General features: G+C 40.2%; 1 protein-coding gene across 4 annotated transcripts in view; it reads right to left on the minus strand.

The window, feature by feature from the left end:
- PJA2 (praja ring finger ubiquitin ligase 2) overlaps nt 1–25,869 on the minus strand; it is a 66,718-nt gene that overhangs the window by 25,271 nt on the left and 15,578 nt on the right. For 3 of the 4 annotated variants that reach the window (XM_061623767.1, XM_061623749.1, XM_061623740.1), the window contains 4 exons: nt 21,103–21,303; nt 18,294–19,341; nt 12,868–13,053; nt 237–422 (listed from right to left, as the gene is read on the minus strand). In XM_061623767.1, the coding sequence (XP_061479751.1) occupies nt 237–422; nt 12,868–13,053; nt 18,294–19,341; nt 21,103–21,301 (1,619 nt within the window). In that variant the 5' untranslated portion in view covers nt 21,302–21,303. The remainder of the gene's footprint in view (nt 1–236; nt 423–12,867; nt 13,054–18,293; nt 19,342–21,102; nt 21,304–25,869) is intronic. The other variant, XM_061623759.1, reaches the window with a different exon arrangement.

A 25,869-nucleotide genomic window follows, 5' to 3' on the forward strand; every position in this document is an offset into this window, starting at 1 on the left:
GCAGCACTCCTCACTGTGCTCACTTTGATTCAGAGGCCCACTAGATGCTAAGATCTAACTTTCATACATTTCAGTAGTGGAGTCAAGGAGAAGCTATTACAGCTGGAGAGAACATTCACCATGCCAGTTCCCAGTTGTTTTTAATAAAGGTGAGATGTGGATTACCGTTGTCTCAAATAAGCACCATCACATAGTAATACACTGAAGTAACAATACCAAGGGAAGAGCCCACATACCTCCATTCCACGTCTAGGTCTTCACTCATACTGGAATCATCTTCTAAATTATTGTTTCCATCTAACATGAAAAAACCAGGATGCACAAAATGGCTCACTTCATCATTTTCCTCATCACTGCTACTTTCAATTTCTTCATGATACTGCAACCAAGGAATCTCACCATCTTCCAGAGTAGTCTGTTCCCTTTATAAAAATGAGAAAAGCGGTACAAAATGAAAGTAAAACTACATGTACGCTATTGTACAGACAGCTCTTCACTGCCGAACGCCCATATTATGTCCAAGTGTTAACAAACAAAACTTGGCAGCTATTTTCCACAGACAGCAGCAGATTATAAGTAGATGGCAATGATTCAATAGCAGTACTTAAAACACCCTATTTATATTTTTAAAAATTGGTAAGTTAAGGGTATATACATTTTAATAGTGAATATCAAATGTCTACATAAACTACTCCAGTGATCTGCACCAGCACCCTAACACAATGTGCAAGGTATCACCCTCCTTCTCTATCTGTCTGCATGCCCATTCATAAATCCGAGCTTGGAAGATTACTTTTAAAAAGTAATAAATTACAGTTACAATTACATGGCCAAAAAGTAGTAATTACTGTTACAATTGCAATTGCTCTGAAAGTAACTGATTACTTTTTCTCAAAAGTAATCACTACAATTACATTTGTTACTTTTTAAAAAAACACCTACAAGGTGCTGGCCTTGGCTGCTGCACAGCTAAGTAGCCTAAACCAACATTGAAAATAAACACACACATACAACGGTAGTAGAATAGTTCTTTTTATCCGTAAGGTAGCAATGATAGTCTCTCCGCTAGTAAGGGAAGTGGGGAGGGAGGCAGAGGCCACTACTCAGATCTTTGCACGTCAAATCAAGTGCACACCCCCCCTCAGCCAGCAAGTATAATCTCTCTCACTTAACCACCTTCCGGACCCTGCCCTGCCACCAACTAAGAGACACTCATCCAAGCAAACATTTTCCTGAGATGCAAAAAAGTTAAAATACTACAAATGCAGCACAGTAGCCAGAGAGGGTGGTGGAGGCCACTTTGTGTGCCAAGTGCAAACACTGCATTCTCTCTCTCTCTCTCTCTCTCTCTCTCACACACACACACACACACACACACACACACACACACACACACACACTTTCACTTCCACAGTTCTTTATCTCCATTCTGCTGCTGTCTCCTTCTCCTCCTTCATCCATATTCTTGCCCTCTGGCTCCTTTTTCCCACCACCACCACCACCATCCATTTTTTTAACCAAACTATTTTCTCCACTCCCCCCCGTCTCACTGTCCACCTCCTCCCTCGTCACCTCCTACCCACCCACAGAGCATGAAGGAAGAGTGACGCTGCACAGAAGCCCAGTTTGAGGCACATGATTTTCATTCACAAGTCAGAGGAGCAGAAGACTTCCCCTCTTCTCCAACCCAAGTAATGCCTAAAAGTAATGCTGGAAACATTACAATTACTCCACAAAAGCAATAAAATTACTCCTAGTTTTATTACAATCAAAATGTAAAAGAATTACCCACTCATTCCTCAAAAAAGTAATGAATTACAAGTAATTCATTACTTGTATTGAATTACTTCCAAGCTCTGCATAAATCTATAGCTCAGGAAGTTCACATTTGTATTTCCCTACTGCTGTAGCACAGCAAAGATAAACTTTTTTTAAAAAAAATGTTTTAAATATAATTTTCATTGTAGTGTTTTATCACTTCAGTGTTACCACCCTGGGCTGCTGTGGGAGGAAGGGTGGGACATATATTTATTGTATATTCATATGTGCATAATTATTGAATGATATTGTTTCCCTCATTTTATAAACAGAATACAAGACAAAGGTTCTAGTGGTACATTTGTCATCATGCTCTAGAGATGGATATATCTGCCATCCTCAGAAAAGACAAACTGGGAAGGCAGATTGTAAGAGGATCAACTTGGAATGCATAGAAGTGAATAGTACAGGTTAAAGCAACTGGCCTAATCCAAGAACAGATTAAACAAATTAAAAGATTTCTAAGGTCACAAAGGACCATAATCAGAGCAATAATTCCTAGCCATACTGTATCTTATTTTATTTTTTTTACTGTGGCTAAATATTCCTTTTGAATTTATAAAGTGGAAAGATCCATTAAAACATTCTGAACAGTAAAAAAGTGCATTATATACTACAAAAGAAACAAACCTTCGCAAATAACCTTCTCTTTGCAGAGCTCCTGCTCTTGATCCCTCTGTAGGAAAAAAACTGACACATTCTGAGTTTATACAGCAATGTTTCTAAATGTGTCACCTCTCACTGATGGAAAGCTCTTTGACCCAGCAGAGGCTTCCATCAGCATAAAGGGTTGTTGTTGTTGTTATGTGCCTTCAAGTTGATTACGACTTATGGCGACCCTATGAATCAGTGACCTCCAAGAGCATCTGCCATGAACCACCCTGCTCAGTTCTTGTAAGTTCAGGTCTGTGGCTTCCTTTATGGAATCAATCCATCTTTTGTTTGGCCTTCCTCTTTTTCTACTCCCTTCTGTTTTTCCCAGCATTATTGTCTTTTCTAGTGAATCATGTCTTCTCATGATGTGTCCAAAGTATGATAACCTCAGTTTCATCATTTTAGCTTCTAGTGACTGTTCTGGTTTAATTTGTTCTAACACCCGATTATATGTCTTTTTCGCAGTCCATGGTATGCGCAAAGCTCTCCTCCAACACCACATTTCAAATGAGTTGATTTTTCTCTTATCTATTTTTTTCACTGTCCAACTTTCACATCCATACATAGAGATTGGGAATACCATGGTCTGAATGATCCTGACTGTAGTGTTCAGTGATACATCTTTGCATCTGAGGACCTTTTCTAGTTCTCTCACAGCTGCCTTACTCAGTCCTAGCCTTCTTCTGATTTCTTGACTATGGTCTCCATTTTGGATAATGACTGTGCCGAGGTATTGATAATCCTTGACAAGTTCAATGTCCTCATTGTCAACTGTAAAGTTACATAAATCTTCTGTTGTTATTACTTTAGTCTTCTTGACGTTCAGCTGTAGTCCTGCTTTTGTGCTTTCCTCTTTAGCTTTCATCAGCATTCGTTTCAAATCATTATTTGTTTCTGCTAAGAGTATGGTATCATCTGCATATCTTAAATTATTGATATTTCCCCCTCCAATTTTCACACCTCCTTCATCTTGGTCCAATCCTGCTTTCCGTATGATATATTCTGCGTACAGATTAAACAAATAGGGTGATAAAATACAACCCTGTCTCACACCCTTTCCGATGGGGAACCAATCGGTTTCTCCATATTCTGTCCTTACAGTAGCCTATTGTCCAGAGTATAGGTTGCGCATCACGACAATCAGATGCTGTGGCACCCCCATTTCTTTTAAAGCATTCCATAGTTTTTTCATGATCTACACAGTCAAAGGCTTTGCTGTAGTCTATAAAGCACAGGGTGATTTTCTTCTGAAATTCCTTGCTCCGTTCCATTATCCAACATATGTTTGTGATATGATCTCTGCTGCCTCTTCCCTTTCTAAATCCAGCTTGGATGTCTGGCATTTCTCGCTCCATATGTGGCAAGAGCCTTTGTTGTAGAATCTTGAGCATTACTTTACTTGCATGGGTTATTAAGGCAATAGTTCGGTAATTATTTCATTCTCTGGGATCCCCTTTCTTTGGAAGTGGGATATCTATTGAACGCTTCCAGTCTGTGGGCCATTGTTTAGTTTTCCATATTTCTTGACAGATTTTTGTCAAAATTTGGACAGATTCAGTCTCAGTAGCTTATAGCAACTCTATTGGTATGCCATCTATTCCTGGTGATTTGTTTCTTCCAAGAATTTTAAGAGCAGCTTTGATCTCACATTCTAAAATTTCTGGTTCTTCATCATATGGTTCCTCCGTGAATGAATCTGTCATCCTGTCATTTCTTTTATAGAGTTCTTCAGTGTATTGCTTCCATCTTCCTTTTATTTCATCTCGGTCAGTCAGTGTGTTCCCCTGTTGATTATTCAACATCTCTACTCGTGGTTTAAATTTCCCTTTCATTTCTCTAACCTTTTGGAGTAGGGCTCTTGTTCTTCCCATTTTGTTGTCCTTTTCTATTTCTATACAATAACTATTGTAATAGTTTTCTTTGTCCCTACGTACTAGTCATTGTATAGTTGCATTTAGGGTTCTGACTGTGTTTGTATCTCCTTTTGCTTTTGCTTTCTTTCTCTCTTTAACCATTTTAAGAGTTTCTTCAGTCATCCATTGAGGTATTTCTCTCTTTTTAACTAAAGGTATTGTCTTTTTGCATTCTTCCCTGATAATGTCCCCGACTTCAGTCCATAGTTCTTCTGGTTCTCTGTCAACTAAGTTTAAAGCCTCAAACCTGTTCCTTATTTGATCTTTATATTCTTCTGGGATGTTATTTAAATTGTATTTTGGCATTATGAGTGCTTTGTTCTTCTTCTTTAGCTTTACTCTGATTTTCGATACGATCAGTTCATGATCTGTACCGCAGTCTGCTCCTGGTCTTGTTTTTGCAGAAAGTATGGAACTTCTCCATCTTCTCTTTCCAATTATATAATCAATTTGATTCCTATATTGACCATCTGGTGATGTCCATGTGTACAGTCGTCTTTTTGGTTGCTCAAAAAATGTGTTGGCAAGAAACAAATCATTGGCTTCACAGAATTCAATAAGTCTTTCTCCTGCTTAATTTCTGTCTCCTAAGCCCCATTTCCCCACAATTCCTAGTTCTTCTCTGTTCCCTACTTTTGCATTAAAGTCCCCCATGATTATCATCATATCTTGTTTTGGTGTGTGATCAATTTCCTCCTGTACTTCTGCGTAAAATCTCTCCAATTCTTCTTCTTCTGCGTTTGATGTTGGAGCATAGACTTGGATGATGGTTATGTTAATAGGTTTCCCATTTAATCTCATTGATATTACTCAGTCAGACCTTGCTTTGTAGCTCCTAATTGCTTTTGCTACATCACTTCTCACTATTAAAGCAACCCCGTTTCTTCTTGATTTCTCATTTCCTGCATAAAATATTTTGTAGTTGCCTGATTGAAAATGTCCCATTCCAGTCCATTTTAATTCACTCATGCCAAGTATTGTAATGTTGATATGCTCCATTTCTTGCTTTACAATTTCAAACTTTTCCTGGTTCATGCTTCTCACATTCCATGTTCCTATTGTGTGCGTCGTACAACTCCAGACTCTCCTTTTGCATCTGTGGGCATCAGCCCCTGAGCTTCCTTTTGGCTTTGACCCAGCTGTGTCATTAGTCACAGCACTACTCGTACTTGTATTTTGTTCTTCCCCAGTAGCTTGGTGGGTGCCTTCTGACCTGGAGGTCTCATCTTCCAGCACTATCTTGTGTTGTATTTTGGATACTCTGTTCATAGGGATTTCATGGTAAGAGTTATTCTGAGGTGGTTTATCATTACCTTCCTCTGCGTTTGGATGCATCTCAGTCTGGTGTCTCAGCTTTGACCATTCCGCCTTGGGTGCCCCTGCTAGGAGTCTAGCCTCTTGGTCTAGACTCCTGACGGCATTGCTCTCAGCTTCTTCAACACTCTTAAACCCCCTCACCACGTTAAGGTGTGCATCCTAAAGGGAGGTGAGGGGATTTACTGATTTACTTTTCCCTCTGCAACCTCACATGCAGGGACTACTAAGAAAGCACGAGTTTATGAAAATTAATTTCTCCCTCCCCTTTTGACTTACGGAAGTCTTCAATGGATACAAAAGTATTGTCAGCCGAAAAACACAATTAGATATAACCCGTCATATTTTTCCTATCTGTCTTAACACAAAATAAAAGCACCCAAGCTGTCTGTGTTTGACTTAGCTTGAAATGTGAAGCTTGAACAATTCTCTTCTTGATGTAAAAGGTTAAATAAAACAGTTTGTAAAACCTCTAAATTAGACTAACTGACTAAATTAGCTGCAGCTGAAATTTATTTTGCTTAGTGATCACACAGTCTGCCTTTATGTAAAGGTCAACAATATCAAATGATTTATAAGACCTTCATTTTTTGTATGTGAAGATAGGAAGAGAGAATAATTTAAAGTTAGCTGCTATTTAAAAACTGTCAGTGCCATGCATTCAAGAACACAAGTACCTCTTATCTAAATCACTCTGTAAGAGTCACAATTTGTTATAGTGTAGAGTCATGTGACATGAAAAAGGTCATTAGAATGCAAATAAAACAAGTTCCCTTTCAATTGCTTTATTGTGTAGGTGGACAAAATTAATGGTCTTAACTACATTTTTTCTTTCAATTTACTAAAAAAAACACCCTAAATGTTTTAGAATGAATCACACAATTCTTCACTGGTTATTTGCAAAAAGCCATTCCTACTGCTCTAATGCCCGAAAAGTGTCTGACTTGACAGAACAGGAAAGGTAATTAGAATCCCTACTAATGAACTCTCAAGTACTGTGCAACTTGTACAAATGACAAATTGACATTGCTCTAAGAAAATGTGACAATTTTATCAAAGCATTAAAGCTACATGCTCTTAAACAACTCAAACACTGTAACAGACACTTACATTTAAACAAAAGAAAAACATCAGTCAAAATATTTAATGTACTTGGTTTGCTGTTCACTATAGCAGAACTGAAGAATCTGGTTGTTGTTTTTTTAAGATGGTTTATTGTTGGAATAAAAGACCAGTTTGAGGCTTTTAAGCATTTTACATAACAAATTTACAAGTTTTCTCCCAATGTTGGCATTTGAATATGTAGTACAGCACATATACCTGCTAAAACTGCATTATCAATGACACTGCTCTTAAGATACAATTTTGCCATAGCAGAAAAGTTAACTCAGCATGATAATGACAATGACAAGATAAGAACATTTCAGCATGTATAAATTTTCAATTTTTCTTACAATTTATGTCTTGGTCTTTTGGATTGAGACTCTTTTTACTTCCCTAGTGAAAAATACAGAAACAAGCCTACACAGGACAAAGGCTAGTTTAACTGTGATTCATTTTTGTCCTTAAAAGATGAGAATTCCTATCAGAGCCTTTAAACTGTACTTTCATGATGAAACCTCTGCATGAGAGAAACTGATCTTCCTATTTCCATCATCACTGGCTTTCCTGAGAATAAACAAGTTTAAGAAGTTAAGATAAGACACTGATTTTAGTGATACCATACTAAATCAGGAGCAGAATGAGTCTACGTTTATGTTTACTGCTTATCAGTGGATGTACCAATGCTATTTATTAGCACTATAACTGCTCTTACGACCTGCAGCAATAATCTGTTCTAATCTTACCAGCTCACCTTGCAGCTGGGTGATGAAAAAGCAGGAATATGTGAAAGAGAAAGCTGTGTGGTACAACTTTATTGGGTTTGTACTTCAGAATGCAGATAGAGGAAATGTATGTTGGAATACTCCCCTCTGCACCAAAACGGAGAGTGCTAGTTTCCTCCCCCATGGATTTATTTATTTAAGTTATATCCCACCCTTCCTCCCAGTAGGAGCCCAGGGCAGCAAACAAAAACACTAAAAACGACTTTAAAACATATTAAAGCAAACTGTCCTTAAAAACATTAAAACAAAACATCTTTAAAAGCAATTCCAACACAGATACAGAGTGGGGTAAGGTCTCTACTTAAAAGACTTGTTGAAAGAGGAAGGTCTTGGTGGGCACCAAAAAGATAACAGAGATGGTGCTTGTCTAATTTTATCTATTTATTTATTATTTGATTTATATCCCACTCTTCCTCCAAGCAGGAGCCCAGGGGGGCACATAATATTTAATATTAATATTTAAGGGGAGGGAATTCCAAAGGGTATGTGCCACTACACTAAAGGTCCACTTCCTACGTTGTGTGGAACGGACCTGCTGATAAGATGGTATCTTCAAGAGGCCCTCACCTACAGTGCATACTGATCAACTAGGTATATAAGGCGTAAGATGATCTTTCAAGTATCCTGGTCTCAAGCTGTATAGAGCTTTGTACACCAAAACAAGAACCTTGAACTTGGCCCAATAGCTAATGGGCAGCTAGTGCAATTCTTCCGGCACCGGGGTGACATGCTGGCGATACCTTGCCATAGTGAGCAGTCACACTGTCACATTTTGCACCAGCTGCAGCTTCCGGATCAACCTCAAGGGCAGCCCCACATAGAGCTTATTATAGTAATTCAGCCTGGAGGTTACCAGTGCATGGACAACATTATTCAGGCTATCCCGGTCCAGAAACTGCCGCAGCTGTCTTACCAGCCCGAAGTTGGTGAAAGGCACTCCTAGCTACTGAGGTCACCTGGGCCTCTAGTGACAAAGATGGATCCAGGAGCACCACCAGATTACGGACCTGCTCTTTCAGAAGGCAGTATGACCCCATCCAAAGCAGGCAACTGACAAATTATCAGGAATCCCCAACCCACAGCACCTTTGTATTGCTAGGATTCACTCAGTGTATTGGCCCTCATCCAGCCCACCACAGAGTCCAGGCAGCAGTCCAGGGCTTGCACAGCCTTTCCTGATTCAGATGTTACAGAGAAATATGGCTGGCTATCATTGTACTGCTGACACCTCACCCCAAATCTCATTATAACCAATCCTAAAGGCTTCATATAGTTGTTAAACAGCATGGCGGACAAGATGGTATCCTGTGGCACCCCACAGCACAACTGCCATGGAGCCGAAAGACAATCACTCAATGCTATTCTCTGAAAACAACCTTGGAGATAGGATCTAAACCACTGTAAAACTGTGCCTCCAATACCCATATTACCAAGTCGGTCCAGAAGGATACCATGGTCAATGGTATCAAAAGTCGCAGAGAGATCAAATAAGAATAACAGGGTCACACTCCCCTGTCCTTCACCCGAAAAAGGTCATCCATCAGGACGATCAAGGCCAATTCAGTCCCATAACCAGGCCTAAACCCAGACTGGAATGGGTCAAGATAATCTGTTTCATCCAAGAGTACTTGTAATTGCTGCGCCACCACCCTCTCAGTCACCTTCCCTAAGAAGGGGGTATTTGCAACAGGTGTTGTTGCAAACCAATGGTCCAGGGTGGGCTTTTTCAGGAGTGGTCGGATCACTGCTTCTTTCAGGGCGGCTGAAACCACTCCCTCCCACAAAGACACATTGACCACACCCTGGATCCACTCGGTCATACACCCTCTGCAAGCTTTAATAAGCCAAGGAGGGCAAGGGTCAAGAGGACACGTTGCTGGCCGCATCGTCGCAAGCACCTTGTCCATGTCATCAGGCTGTATCAACTGAAACCGTTCCCAAGAAGTTGCAGCAGACGTTGCACTGGACGCCTCACTTGGGACTACAGTAGCTGTGGATGGGGCACCAAGATTGCTATGTAGGCAAGCAACTTTGCCCTGAAAGTGCCTTGCAAACAATTGACAGTGGGCTTCTGAAGGTCTAAACTCCATTTCCTCGAGTTGATTTTCTAAGTGCTCTCATGCTTACGAAAAAACTCAGTTGATTGCTTGTTATCTTGGCATTTATGACACTACCTAAATGATAGCGCAAGCAAGATGGAGGGTAGGACCACTTCGACAGTAATATATACTGTATATAGCTGATTTCATCTTGGAGTAGTCTCTGTACTTGTAAGAACAAGATCAATAAGTAAGATATTAGAAAACTTTTGTGCATACACAGAATAATGTGCATTACTGATAACACTGTACACCATCTCGTAAACTGCAATTGGCAATCAGTAAAGCAATCACGTTCTATATAAAGAATACCTTAGTGACAAATTGTATTTATTTATTTATTTATTTATTTAATTACATTTCTAGACCGCCCTATAGCAGAAAGCTCTCAGGGCGGTGTACAACAAATAAAATCACAATTAAAATATGAGCAAGTGTGGAAAAAATATATATATATAGTACAATTATAAAACATTAATAAAATTGCCATTGAGATTTAAATTAAGATCATATTAAGTTTAAAATGTTAAATTAAAATATTTAAAAATTTACAAAATTTAAAAAGCCTGGGCGAAAAGGTAAGTTTTTACCTGGCGCCGAAAAGATAACAGAGAAGGCGCCAGGCGTATCTCGTCTGGGAGGGCATTCCATAGTTCGGGGGCCACCACCGAGAAGGCCCTAGATCTAGTTGTTGATCTCCGGGCCTCTTTATTGGTTGGGACCCGGAGAAGGGCCTTCGACGTCGAGCGTAGTGAACGGGTAGGTACATAGCGAGAGAGGCGCTCCATCAGGTATTGCGGTCCGATGCCGTTTAGGGCTTTATAGGTAAGAACCAACACTTTGAATCTGGCCCGGAAACATATCGGTAGCCAGTGCAGCTGCGCCAGGACAGGTGTTATATGGTCAAATTTCTTTGTCCCAGTGAGAACTCTGGCCGCAGCATTTTGCACTAGCTGAAGTTTCCGAACCGTCTTCATAGGTAGCCCCACGTAGAGTGCATTACAGTAGTCCAATCTAGAGGTTACCATAGCATGGATAACTGAGGCAAGATGCTCCTTGCTCAAATAGGGTCGTAGTTGGGCTACCAGCCGGAGCTGGTAGAATGCATTCCGTGCCACCGAGGCTACCTGAGCCTCAAGTGACAGAAGCGGATCTAATAAGACCCCCAAACTACGTACCTGTTCCTTTAGGGGGAGTGTAACCCCATCTAGGACAGGTCGAACGTCAACCATCTGGGCAGAGGGTCCTCCCACCAACAGCATCTCAGTCTTGTTAGGATTGAGTTTCAGTTTATTAGCTCTCATCCAGCCCATTATCGCGGCCAGGCAGCGGTCTAGTACATCAACAGCCTCACCTGAGGAAGATGAAAAGGAGTAGTAGAGCTGCGTATCATCAGCATATTGCTGGAAACGCACTCCAAAACTCCTGATGACCTCACCCAGCGGCTTCATATAGATATTAAAAAGCATGGGGGACAGAACTGAACCCTGCGGGACCCCATATTGGAGTACCCAGGGACTCGAGTAATGTTCCCCCAGCATCACCTTCTGGAGACGATTCCCGAGATAGGAGCAGAGCCACCGCCAAGCAGTGCCTCCCACTCCTAAATCCGTAAGTCGCTCCAGAAGGATACCATGGTCGATGGTATCAAACGCCGCTGAGAGATCAAGGAGAACCAACAGAGTTACACTCCCTCTGTCTTTCTCCCGACAGAGGTCATCATACAGGGCGACCAAGGCCGTTTCTGTACCAAACCCCGGCCGAAAGCCCGATTGAAATGGGTCTAGATAATCAGTTTCATCCAAGAGAGCCTGGAGTTGGCGAGCGACCACACGCTCTAGAACCTTGCCCAGGAATGGGACATTTGCTACTGGCCTATAGTTGTCCAAATTATCAGGGTCCAAGGAGGATTTTTTTAGGAGCGGTCTCACCACCGCCTGTTTCAGGCAGGGTGGGACCACTCCCTCTCGTAAAGAGGCATTAATCACCTCCTTGGCCCAGCCGGCTGTTCCATTCCTGCTAGCTTTTATTAGCCATGAGGGGCAAGGATCCAGAGCAGAAGTGGTCGCCCGCACCTGTCCAAGCACCTTGTCCACATCCTCGAGCTGTACCAACTGAAACTCATCCAATAAAACAGGACAAGACTGTGCTCTGGATACCTCATTAGGATCAACTGCTACAATAATGGAGTCAAGGTCCCGGCGGATGTTCATGATCTTATCACGAAAGTGTCGCGCAAACTCATTACAGCGGGCAATTGATGGTGTTATTGCTTCCTGGGGACCAGAGTGTAAAAGTCCCCGGACAACTTTATAAAGTTCCGCTGGGCGGTTAAGGGATGACTGAATAGAGACAGCAAAGTATTGCTTCTTTGCTGCTCTCACTGCCTTCACATAGAGTTTGGTAGAGAGCTTCACAAGTGCATGATTACAGCCGTCGGGAGTTCGCCTCCATTTGCACTCAAGCCGTCTCCTTTCTTGTGTTGTTTAAGTCAGCATCTACCTACCTGAATAGAACTAAACCAAAGCTAGATCTGCTGCTTGGCAATCATCTACAACTAACCCCCAGGAGCCATTACTAGATGGGAGTCTTCAATACCCCAAACTCTGCAACATGACAGAAACATGAAAGATTGGACTGGGCTCACTTGGCATGATTGTAGAAATAAACTAAGCCAGAGTAAGTGGATGCTACAGCTTTTCATGGTAAGGGAGAACATCATAGTGCCTGGAAGCTATAGACGCGTATTATTTCAAATGTCCAATGTGCTGAAAGGCTGTGAGGTTATTGATTCTGCCTCTCTATCTCAGCTGAATATTACTGAGTACAGAATGGGAGGTCAGTGAGCCCCAAAGTTGCTGATAAAGCCGAAAGTATAGCACTGTTAATGAAGACTCCTTAGGGAAGGCACCTGGTCTCAACTTTCTTGCCACTCTGACAACCTGAAAAAATCAGGTAAGGGAAGACTGAAGCGAAAGTCTACTTGAAACCCTTACCTTATGTTACATACTGAAATCTGTTCCAAAATGGGGCACCCAGGAGCTAATTATAAGTTACTACTGAAATTGTTTCAGTCAGTGACCATATATGCAGCAGTACATTTTTAATGGCAACTAACACAGTATAGTGTACATAATCATTTTTACTGTAGTACCCTTTATTGTGTACTATAAGGCAACATACCCTGCTTGAAAACCAAACTCATTGTGTTCCTCTTCCACACCACTGCTGTCACTCTGCAATTCAGGTTCCTGTTCCTCTTTTCCTGGAAGCGTCTCCCAGCTCTCATCACTGGAGGATTGCTCTTTCACAGTCACAGCAAAATAGGAGGGCAAAGATGCAGACCATTCACCATCACTGCATTCAGAGCTGCAATTTGAGACACTCTGCATTTAAAATGTTGATGGATTTTTTAAATTCAAGTTAATATGTTTGCTGTGATTTAGCCAAGCTAAGCACATTTAAGTTGCAAAAACTATAATGGGAGAAGTTTAAGCACATGCTTTAACCCTCCAATTAAAATTCATGGGATTTGAACAAGCTTAAGTTTGGATGGATTGTCTGCCCGTATTATTTATTATTTCTTTTTGCATCACAGCAAAGAATAATTTCCCAATGCACAACACATTGCCAAAAAAGGAAAGATAATAAGCACACCTTCATGATGGAATAACAAACTAAAAGTTTCCGATTCTCTTTTACTGAATATTGAATCTTACATTGTAGTGACCAATTTCCTCCCCAAATATAAATGTTTTTCAAGCCTCTAGATCAGCCTTTCCCAACCTTTGGGTCTCCAGATGTTGTTGGATTACAACTCCCATCAGCTCCAGCCAGCATGGCCAGTGGTAAAGAATGATGGGAACTGTGGTCCAGCAACACCTGGGGACCCAAAGGTTGGGAAAGGCTGCTTTAGATAATAAACTTGGCCTCGATTGTCCTCACTTTGGTTACCCCCAGGCTAGACAACTGCAAATCACTTTACATGGACTATCTTTGAAGACAATCTGGATGCTTAGAATGGTGCAAAAAGCAGCAGCCAGACTTTTTTTCTGGTATCCATATCTCAGAACATGCAAGTCCAATCCTTTCTCAGCTTTACTGCCTACATACTTGCTTCCAGACCCAATTCAAATTTCTGAATTTGTCCTTTAAATCCTTAAATGGTCTAGGGCAGCCTTTCCCAACTAGTGGGCCAACAGATGTTGTTGGACCACAATTCCCATCTTTCCTGACCATTGGCAATGACGGCTGAGGCTGATGGGAGTTGTGGTCCAACAACATCTGGGGGCCCACTAGTTGGGAAAGGCTGGTCTAGGGCCAGATTACTTATTTCCATATTAAACATTGCCTATTTCTGTGTTAAGTCTGCTGGACATTATGATCAACCTGTCAATCCCTGCTGTTGGTGCCATCACAAGATGTTCTTTGGGTGAGCGTGAGAAACAGAACCCTGTTGTGGTTGTCATGGCCCTGGAATAACTCTCCCAATTTTTCGGCCCCGGCAGGCTTTCAGATCTCACTATTGCATGATTTGTGATTTGTATTGTTGATTTTAGTTAATTGCTTATTTGCACTGTATTTTTATTACTGTTTTTAAAATAATCTATTATTCATAAAAACAATCAATTGCCTTGGAGAAATATGCACTTGAGATTTTTATATTCTAACTCCTGATCATGCCTTTAAATATTTGAGTTCTGGAAAAATTTGCCAAATAACAAATTTGACCCATGATATCAAACAAAATAAAATTAAACAAAATACCAGAAGAGGGTGAATATGATGTACTATACTCAATACCATCCAACACCTTGATTTGAGACATTTGTGCAGGTCCGATGGCAAAAAGCTCCATTTGAAAGGCGAGGCAAGCGGGTTAGCAAGGGGATTGTGGGTGCCTGAGGGTGGTGGCCGTGGAGAGGGAAGGGGAGCTGGCAAACAGAGTGAGGAGGTCTAGTCATAAAAAAATAAGGAATAAAGCAGCTCTAACCTAACTGGTTGACATATGTAAGACCAATATAAAAGAATTAACTAAAGATGATTAAGCTGTATCTTCCTGACGAAGTTAAGGGACAGACAACATGAAAATATGAATTTTTCTTCAGCCATATGCTCATGACTGCTTTGTTCAAAAGAATTTAAACCAAGGAATACTATGTTGCATTCCAATAGATTTTCCAGCACTGTACTGTATTTAATTGCTCCAACAGCACAGAAGATAAATATGATGAAATACTTCCATCTGTTCTTTATTCCCACTTGCAAAGGAGCACATGCTCATAACATGAGAGTAGCTCAATTAAAAAAAAATACACACACACCAAAAGAATGAACAAGCAGGAATTGGTAGCTTGATGGAAAGAACTACTAGATGCTGAATATAATTTCCATTCCCAGAAATATCAAGGTGGTTTGGGCACCTTATTCTCTTGCTCTAGAAGGATCAAAGCCCAGAAGTGTCTCCTGTACAGAGTGGATCTAAGTTATTTAAGGCTTTAAAGTTTTTCAAAATGATGCCCCTCTGCATCACCCTTCTAATTATTCCCTTTCTTTTCCCAGTTGTTGAACAATCTGGAAACGGGGCACCACTGTAAAATTCCAGGACATTTTAATTACATTTAAAATCCAAGGCTCCCTAATTATGCTGCTCAACAATACACAGTTAGCACTGAGGGAATGATTAAGAGTGAAGCTGGAATGCAGCCAAATTAGAGAACCATTATGGATATTTCTATTATTGCTTCTTTTACATGAGTATTTGCAACAAATTAACTGTATCGCAAAGTAGATTTAACATGGCAGAAACACATTTACACTTTTAATGTAGAAGTGTGCGAGTGGAGAAAGAGCGTAATCAGCACATGGACATTTCATAGCTGCTTTTCATTCAAGTCCAGGCAGTCAATTTTCTACAGAAAATGCTTTAAATATTCTAAAATTATGAAGCCATGTGGCACTTCCACTCATTAAAATATTAAAACAGCAGAGAAAACCACAAAGGGTATCCCACAGATAGGTCTCTGGAACTGTTGGTTTTCTTTATTTGAAGGAACAGAGAGCATATACTCAGTTTCGCATCCAACTATGGGAAACTAAACATCTACTTATCTAATAGCTAGTTTCTAAAATTCCAGCTATTCAGAATAATAAACTAAAATTCCAACAATTCAGAAGACATCAACCAAATGAAGGTAGGCAGCCAATTGAGGAGGTTGGGGGAAAGGCTGGAAGTAATGCATCCTGATGCAATGGCTCCCTTCTCTTTCCTCCTGAAACCGGGTCCAGCAGAGGGAAAGCGTTGACATTCATTAGCCCCTTCACCTTCCAAAGCTGGGGGTGGGTTTGTATGTTAGGGGAATGCATTTTTGAGGGACTGGAAAACAGAGATGCTAAATGTGTGTGCTTGTGCATGCTCACACTGACAGAGGGAGGACGTAGAATCTGAAGTCTTTCCTCTCTCCTGATGAAAACACCCTCCCTACTCTGCTCTTCTTAACATAGGCCTTTTAATATTAAGTATAAAAAGGTAGCATCTTCCCCACGGTTGAATTTTCAGAAGCATCAAAGATGCTAGGTGACACACTTGAAGTGGCATATAGCCATAGCCTAACTCTGTCTTTTCCACACATCTATAAAGTATATAGTTTCTTTTATGGCCTTAATAAAATCTGTTCAATTCCAATAGGTGCATTAACACTACACCTGTCCACTGCTGGGCAAACAGTATATGGAAACATTCAAAGTATATTGTATATTTGAAGAGGCCTAGTGATAAGGATTTTACTTCCACTTTGGCTTCCTTTCTAAACATGGTTATGTTACTTCACGTTTGTGACTCCATCCTCTTTCTGTCATATGGAGATAATGACTTGCAAAGTTGTTAAGAGCTTCTGAAATGCTAAGACACTATTAACAGCAGTGAATATACAGCTGAAGGTAAAAAGAAAGAAAAATGTGGTTTTGCTTTTAGTTAGTAAATGATACTAATAGTCCAACAGTCCAGGTGAAAGTACTTATATCATAAGATACAAAAGGTGTGGCTATCAAGACATCTTACAGAATTACAAAAATTATGGTATTTCTAAAACTGCCAGTCTGCCGAGGCGTTTAGGGGTGGTAGCCCCCCCAACACAATGACAATGAAAGGATGTAAGAAGTAAGGTTCCCAGGGGATTAGTGTTGGGACCTGTGCTTTTAATAAATGACGTGGAGTTATGGATGAGCAGTGCAGTAGCCAAGCTTGATGACACCAAATTGTTTAAGGTGGCAAGAACACAAAGGGGCTGAGAAGGGCTCCAAAGAAGCTCTCCAAGCTAAGTGAACTGACATTATAATGGCAAATACTATTCAGCGTAAGCAAATATAAAGTGATGCAGGTTAGGGAAAAAACCCTTAACTTCATGTATATGCTTACGGAGTCATGGTTAACATCTCAATGAAATGTGTGCTGCAGCTGTGAAAAAGGCAGATTCCATGTTAGAGATAATTAGGAAAAGGATTGAAAATAAAAGTGTCAATATCATACATATAAATGTTTGATGATTGCACTAATTATTATTCAGAACTGATGTGCTTCAATTTAGTACAAAGGAAATTAAATGGCTTGATGTAAAGCAATCTGACTGAATATGTTAATATGCAGGAAAGTGATTTCTACCAAGCAGTACCAGTTTCAAGCGATGTACCTTACAATATAATTAATGGTCCCCATAACCCCTTTTTGCAAAGGTTAGAAAAGGGGTTAGTCCCAACAAAGTCAGTCAGATGGAACTGTTTGGATTATGTGCACTATGCCCCAATATATATAGCTTGCTTCATCCATGTACCTCATTACATAGTTAATGGCCCCAAAAGGGGGTTTGGGGGGTTGTATCCCCTGAACGTTGCAGTAGTTGCTCATAAAACTGGCAGTTTTGGAAATGCCAAAACTTTTGTAAGATGTTTAGATAGCCAAAACATTTGTACCCTTTGATGTAAATATTTTGACATGTCCTCTTGAATTATAAAGGGTAACTAGAAATACAATACATATCCTCTAAAAAGGGAAGCCAGTAAAAACTATAAAGAATGAAGTAATAAGTAGTGACATTTTGTTGCAGATATCAACAAGTCCTTTTTTTACCAGCAGAAACAGACTTCCAAAAATAGTATTTTAAACCAGTATTTAACATTGGATTATGAAGTTAGGTTTTGCACAGGCTTCCCAGGACTACTTGTTTCCTTTGTTGAGATAACGAAGCAGGAGAAGGGCAGCAAGTGCATATTTTAATTCTAAGAGATCAAACTTCTGTTCTGCCAAAACTTACAGTGCAATGTCTACTCAGTAGTTCATCCTGCTGAGTTCACTGGGGTTTACTCCCAAGAAACTGGGTATAACACTATAGCCTAAATGGCTCAGGTAACGAACATACACAGGGGTTGGCTGATCCACCACACTTGTGGCAGAACACACAACTGCATTAGATGCTGGGTATCACACATAAGTCTGAAAGTGAATTATTGTTTCAAGCTATGCATTAATTTTTGGACAATTTTATCTTTGCATATTAATTGCTACAGGCATTCAGACAAGTAGAATATTTGAATTTAACTGCAGAAACTCTTACCTGTCTTCATCTTTATTGGAGCTAGATAGATTTCTGCTACAGTCTTCAAAGTCATCCCAGAAAGCACTGTCATCTACTTTTCTTTTTTCTTGAAGAGTTATATTTTGTTTCCTTAGTTCACTTTTTATTTTCTTTTGAGCTCCTTCATAGTCTCTTGGATCAAAAAACATACTAGAATTGTTTTTTTCCTTGCTGTGTTTCAAGACACGTTCTGCATTGCGTTGCTGGACATCCACATTCTCACTCCACCTTCTAGTGCTGCTCTTTTCTTCCTCTTCATTTGTAAGAGACTGCTTCCTATCCAACTGGCTCACAGGATTTTGTTTTCTAACTTTGGGTCTCACTACCAGTTCTGATGAATTCTCTTGGTCTGTCTTCATATTCATAGTACTCAGTTCATTACAAATTCCTATTTGTGTCCTAATTGTAGGACCAGCTGTATTTTTTTGCTGTTCCACATCAGAAGAAATACTAAGGTTATTTTTTATTAGAGACTCCTCTTCATTAGATGTTTTCAGAAGTGTCTTATTTTGGAGAGATGTATCCAGTTCTATGCTAGACTGTCTCTTGCAAGGCACTGGTCTTAGGTCTTCATAATTTTTGCTTGCATTATGATTGAAATTGGACAGATGAGACTGCAGATCATTGAAGGAGTCCACTTCTTTCTCCAACTCAGAAAGCATATTATCTAGTGTCTCTTGAAGTATTCCTGGGTCTTCTTTAACTAATGAAATATCATTTTGGTCACTCTCTTCCTCTCCATCACTGCTATCCGGCTCATAAGAGTCAATGTTTACAAAAGCAATTCCGTTCTGACTATTAAGGTTATTGTGCTCTCCACAAGTATACTCTGCACAACCTTCAGAATTCATATTGTTACCCCCAGTTTGATTGTCTCCCAAACTGTAAGATGCTGGAGAAAATGGAGAAGCATCTGTGTTGACTGCTTGGCTCAGCTCAGCTTGACTATAAAGATCTTCTGATCCAACATTTGCTAACAATGGTACATCTGCCAAAGCAGAACATACTTGGGCCAGTGGACTGGAACCTTTATATAAAAGTGTAAAGAAAGCATATGTTGGAATAAGACCAGTTACAAAGATGTTTAACAACATACACAGACAGTAAAGTCAGCATTTGTTCAATCCAGCTGTGGTTGTTCTTCATTAAAATGTTAAAAAGTGAGTCACAGCATGCTTAAGAGACATTTTGATAAGCATCTCATGAATGTTCATTGCTAGAACTTAAATTATTTAGGGAATATAGAAAAAATATGTTTGTGTGTCAGAATGAGAGAACCAAAAACACATGTCAGAAGCACTTTGCTCTTCTTCCTTAGCATTACCCTGACTTTTGAGACACTGCATTGTTATAACTGCTGGTATGTCACATATTAAGTACTTGGAAGACAACACAGAAAGTGCTTGACCAGGGGGCAGAATTATTATATAACATTTCTGAATCAACATACAGTATTAAATTGCAGCAATTGATAAGAATATCCTTGCACTCGAAACTGTATCAAAGCACCCAATATGGTCAGTTAAAGGAAGATTCCATTTCTACAGCTATTACCAAGATTACACAAAATCACACAAGCGTATATTTATTTATGTGTCTCAGGCAATGCTATCCTTTAAGACATAATCACCTAAGCCCAAGGATGTTTCACTGAATAACTACATTTGGTTCTGGAATGTCCTTCCTCTGTCCCTCCACTAAGATCCCTCTATGATTTTTAGAAAGAATCTGAAAACATGGAGGGATGTGTGTCTTGCTAGCTTTAAGAGAATGCTGAAGATCCTGGCTTTCTTTGTTTATGTTGCCCATTTTATTATTTTATTGTTGTCGATGTTTAAATGGGTTTATTGTGATTTATATTTATATGTTGTAAGCAGCAACATGAAATTTGGTTAAGAGGTTAGATGTAAATGTGTTAAATAAATACCACTTGGCATTTCCTACAATACTGCCAAAACAATACAGTACTGTAACTAATAGGTTAGAATATAGTAGAGTAATTGATGAGTATCTGGCTCGCATGCAGATGGATTCAGGTTTATTCCTTGTTATCTCCAGGTAGATATGGTAAAGATCCCCTGTCTGCAATCCTGGAGAGTCACTGCCAGTCAGTATAGACAATACTGAGCTAGATGGATCAATGGTCAGTATAAAGCAGCTTCCTATGAGTTTTAATTTGGAATAATTTGATTTTAAAAGTAATTTAATTTTTTTAGAATTGTTAAAATAGGACTAAGTTTAGAAAAAAGTATATATAGGAAGTTTCCAAAATAGCAAGAACAACATAATGGTAATAAATCTGAAATATAATTGTACAGGGAATAACTAGAGGTAACAACTGAAGTAAAGCTTGAAAGAAAAATGAACAAAAGGCCATTGACACACCAACACCACAAAGTAGGATACAGCCATGCACGATGAACCCCTGAAACATGTTCATTTCTGTGCATTCCACTGTTTGCATGCATAATGAAAGAAAAATTCTGCTCACGACCTGTCTATGAATCACTGTCATATAAGCCATTATTTGTTCGGTATTTCCCTCTTGAAAGAGAATTATGCAAATCTAGGGCCAGGGTTAAGGTTTTGACCACAGTCTAATGATTACATCTTATTCTAATGATGTTCAATGCACTTGCAGATATATAAAAAAAGTTGTATCAATATTGTCAATTACACAATTGCCTAGCTTTCTGTTCAACTGATTTGTACCAACAGCTCATTCTTATTTCAAACGCTTTCCCTAAAGAAGAAAAAAAGTTTCAGGTTGTAATTATGTGACACGCACACAAAGAATTTTCTTTTTGAACACTGTCTAGTTCCAGTCCTTCACATTCTCTGTCGTGTTGGTTCAAATTTCTCTCTTGGTTCATCAGAGATGGTCTGAAACTAATATAGGCATGCCTTCTTCCGTATCTTCGGCCTGTAATAGTTTGATAGCCACCTGCTGGTTTTGGCCATGCAGGCTTTCCAGCTTCCTGACCCATTGCTGCAAGAGAGAGAGGGGGGGGGGAGGAATTCTAAGCACATTAGAAAAGATTTTTTTTAAAAAAAAATAACTTTTTAAAATTATGCTAAACAAATGTTCAAGTAAAACTACAATTTAGATGCTTATACTGCTAGCAATACAAGCATATATGTTAATTTTTATGCTACTTTCTTTTTTAACACAGAATAAAATCTTAAAATGGAGGGACAGCAGCAGAAGGACAAGGAACCAACTAACGTGTTTTTTCCTAATAGCTTCTGTTTTAGAGATTAGCATAATCACTGTGGGGCTGGCATGTTAATCCAGCTGAATCTATGCACCCAACTCTCTAATTTTTAGAAGCACCCCCACTAAATCATTTAATTTTTCTTCCTAGTTGCCATCTGGACAAGACTTGGTGAAAAACAGTTAACATGCAAGTCATACTGACTCCTCATTAAGATGGAGCAATCCTACAAAGGGGATGGGGGGGAAAGTAAAATTGCATTTTCTACAGCACTACAAGACAAAAGGGATAATGTAGAATTTTTTTACCGTTAGGAGATATTGCACAGACAATGGGGAATTAATATTTATTTTATTCATTAGATTTATATCCCGCCCTTCCTCCCAGTAGCTCAGGGCAGCACTTTAATATCACTTTCCAATCCAATCCATTCCACATCCTTTTAGTTATGTCTTCAGAATTATTGCCTGTTTTATGCTACTGCTTCTCTCCCTGACATTCAAACAGCACCCCAGTATTTTTCAGGCTGTGGAATACAACCCACAGGTAGGTGCTAACTTGTTTCTGGGTGGGTACTACATTGAGGGGATATTTTCATTTCCAGGGGCTTTTTTCTTTCACTGGACCAAAAGCATACCACTACTGTTGTGTGGCTCCTTTAAGAGACAGGGCCACTCAAAATCTCCCTATGTGCCATGCTTAAATTCTAGTCAAATACATGCTGCCTTTTAATTATAATTAAATATGAAAAATAAAATATGTGTATTCAGTGTTAACTGCTTATGTAATACTACTGTATTATCTGCTGTAGAGAATGAAATTAGGGGTGAAAATGTGGAGTAAATTTACAGATTGGTACCATCCACGAGGAGCATGTAGCACCCCAAACAAGGAGGAGTCTCCTATCATTCCAAGTTACTGACCCCATCCTTTCTCCTTACAGTCACAACTATGTTCTATCTTGCTCCTCTCCTTTATACTCTGCTATAGGCAATGAGACTACAAATCCCTTTAATCTCTGTTTCCAATACAACAGGAGGGAAAGAGGATGAATAAGTGATGGCTCCACAAGAAGAAATCATGGAACTTGGGTAAGAAACATGCACAATGACTGCTTATTTGTCACCTGATATCAGGGGACTGCAAAATTACAAAGGTGGGTTACATGAACTCTCACTGTAATAACAAAGGTCATGTTGTAATAAAAAGTAATTAATATCTGGTTTAGATGTTCTGTCCACACGTGAGAGGTGGATTACACCAAACTATTAACATTCCCTCCTTCTTACATTCAGACAGGAGAAAATGACAGCCTTACAAATATGAATACCATTACAAAAAAATGGACATGGGAACTGCCTTGCTCCATCAGACAAGAGCCTGTTGAACCCAACATTCTGAATCCAACAGAAGCCGACCTGATGTCTCTGGAAGCTGATGGTAACAGCCATCCCATTTCTCTTTCAGTATCCAGTACTCAGAGGTACACTGCCTCTGGACATAGAGATTTCAATAAGCTTACATGGCTAATAGCCACTATATCTGTCCCTCATGAATTTGTCATTTTAAGTCTTTTAGGCTAGTGATCCTTGATATATCTTATGGCAATGAACTCCAAAAGGTAAAAAATTCATTGAAGAATATAAAAAGTCAACATTTGTTTACAGTGCCTGCAGTATATTTGCCTTACATCTTAATATTTATTAAACTCCAAAATGTAATTAAGTGCTGTACGTTGTTTGGTTTTTTAAAAAGCTTAAAATAAGGTCCTGCCTGCAGGCTTAAGGATCTTCTGCTCCTTCTTTTGGAGCTCCTATAACAAATACAGTTTCTTTTTTATCTGCATTTACTAGACTATGCTGCAGTAAGAGTTTTCACTTGCGATCTGTATGCAGTGTTTACCATGTGTCACCCTCTAAGAGTAAAAAAATAATAATTCTTTAAAAGTTGCTTAAAAAGCAAACAAGAATAACCAACATTAAGCAGACAAGAAGGTTACAGAGATTCTATGTGGATTATTTCCACACAAGTCATGCTGCCTGATTGGCCATGTTTCTATTAATTTACATCTTTAATTAAAATTGAATAGATAAATGTATTCCTCTTTAAACTTGCCATACCACACTAGCTTTATTGCTGCCCTGCCTATTAAAAGAGATCCAGAATAGAAGTGCAGACTCGCTGCAAGAACTGAATCTCATTAGTTTAAAGTCAGAATACAGGGAAGCGCTTTAACAATATGTTCAGCTAGCACAGCAAAGTCTGAAAACTTCCTTGCCAGTTATAAAACAGAAAGCAACAAGATGAGTCTCCACTGTTTGCCCTGAGACTATCACATTCTAGTTCCCTTATGAGATCCCATATTTGTTTTCTGCTTAAATACTCTGGGTTGTATTCAGTGCTGTGGCACCATGGTTCTACTGTCAACAATGGGACTTCTGTTTATTCTCCTACCCCCACTTACGCCCAGACTCTGATCCAGAAGCACCTTCAATCCTTTAGAGTTGATTTTAAGGGAGAAGAGAAGGGGCTGGAGAGAAGGAGCAGAAGCTCCAATGCATGCATGAAAGTCTGTTGTACCAGCAGAGCTGCAGCACTGGATACAGCCCTCCATGTGTTTATGATATTCTCTCACACACACTTGCTCTATTTATTACACACTGCATTATTTATTACCACCTAAATTTATATCCCACTTTATATCCTGTTCAGGGATTAATTTTGCCTTGATTTACAACACAATCCTGTATCTGTCTACTCAGAAGTAAGTCCTATTGTGTTAAATGGGACCTACTTCTACATGAGTTTATTAAATTGCATGAGTGATTCCATGTCTTGTTCAGTACAGCTTTAGAATTACCATCATCTCTTTTTCAATTATTGAGGATAGCCCAGGACGCTCAGAGGTCAAAATTAGGCTCTTAGAGACATCCCAGGCTTTTAGCCCTTGAAACTCAAATCATATTGGTAAAATGGCGATTTAAACCTCCTTTAAGACAGGTCTGTGAATAACTAAAATCAGAAATCTCTTGTCAATATTTATTGACAAGGGAACAGCTGCAGCATTGGGGGACTAGACGTGCCCTGAGAGTGAGTATCTGAACATATGGGTGCTTGCTTGCTCACTCTTCTGGGTTGCTGTCTCTTGAGACAGCTGAAGACCCTGGTAAATGCTGCAAGGACTGGGACCCCCTGCCACAACGACTTCAGAAAGAGGCTGCAGTCAATCTTGCAGCCTCTTGCATCAGCTCCTGGCTAGGTCAGGGGGCATAAAAGTCCAGCTGCCCTTGGGCAGCGGGTCTGTCACTGGCAGGGTCCCCACTGAAGGGGGTTACCCCTCATGGAGTCCCTTAAGGAGTCCCAAGGGCAAGAGCACTACTCCCTTCCTTTTTAACCATCTAGAGGAGATTATAAGTGGGGAGGGTATATAGCACGTTTCGTTCCTGTGCAGAGTGACAACCTGTGCAGTGAACTGAATGATAAGAGAAAGTTGCCAGATGCCTTCAGAGTGAGAGTCTGCAACTGGCAGAAGACTGGCCCTCCCTGGGTGTGAGACGGGGGAGTAGATGACCCCAATGTGAAAGATATTGAGTGGGTTTGACTGCCTCCAATTCTCTCAGAGGCCTACTGAGATAACTGGTTCAGGTAGTTTTTGTTGGTGGGCTCTTATTGGGTCCGTATCAGGTGTTTAGGAGGAGTCTTAGTAAGGAGGAACATGGGTGATGCCATCCCAATTTCAGTGATCATGGGTAGAGAGAGGTATAGTCATGGGGAGGTAGAGAGCTACCATAGAAGTTGAAGGCAAGGCTATCTACGCCTTGTTCCTCGCTCCCACTCCTCTCATAGATGGGTTCCTCATTGCTCATCTGCTGTGTCCACTGGCCTCTCTGTGTTGTTGTTTAACGCCAGATCGGTACACAATGAGACCACACTCATCCATGATTTGACCTGGGTGGGTGAGCTGGGAGGAGTTGATCTGACCCAGCTTTGCCCACCTGGATACTCGGTGCAACACCAGCACAGGCTGCAGGGACGGGGGGGGGGGAGGAGGAGTTGTTGTGGTCTACAAAACTTCCATCTCTGTCACCAGGACAGAGTGGAAACCACTCTGTCTTGGAGCTGGCCGTGAGGGCCTGCATCTGATGTTGGGCCAAAGAGACAGTAAAGTAGGGTTGCTGCTGGTATACCATCCACACTGCTGCCCAGCAGCTTGTCTGGCAGACATGGTGGAGGCCATCTCGGCTGTGGTTTTGGAGGAGCCCAGAACAATAGTCCTGGGTGATTTCAGTGTCCATGCTGAGGCTGCCTCTAGTATTCCAGCTTGGGACTTCATTGGCTCC

Source organism: Rhineura floridana, chromosome 1 (genome assembly GCF_030035675.1).
Source record: "Rhineura floridana isolate rRhiFlo1 chromosome 1, rRhiFlo1.hap2, whole genome shotgun sequence".
Lineage (NCBI taxonomy): Eukaryota > Metazoa > Chordata > Lepidosauria > Squamata > Rhineuridae > Rhineura > Rhineura floridana.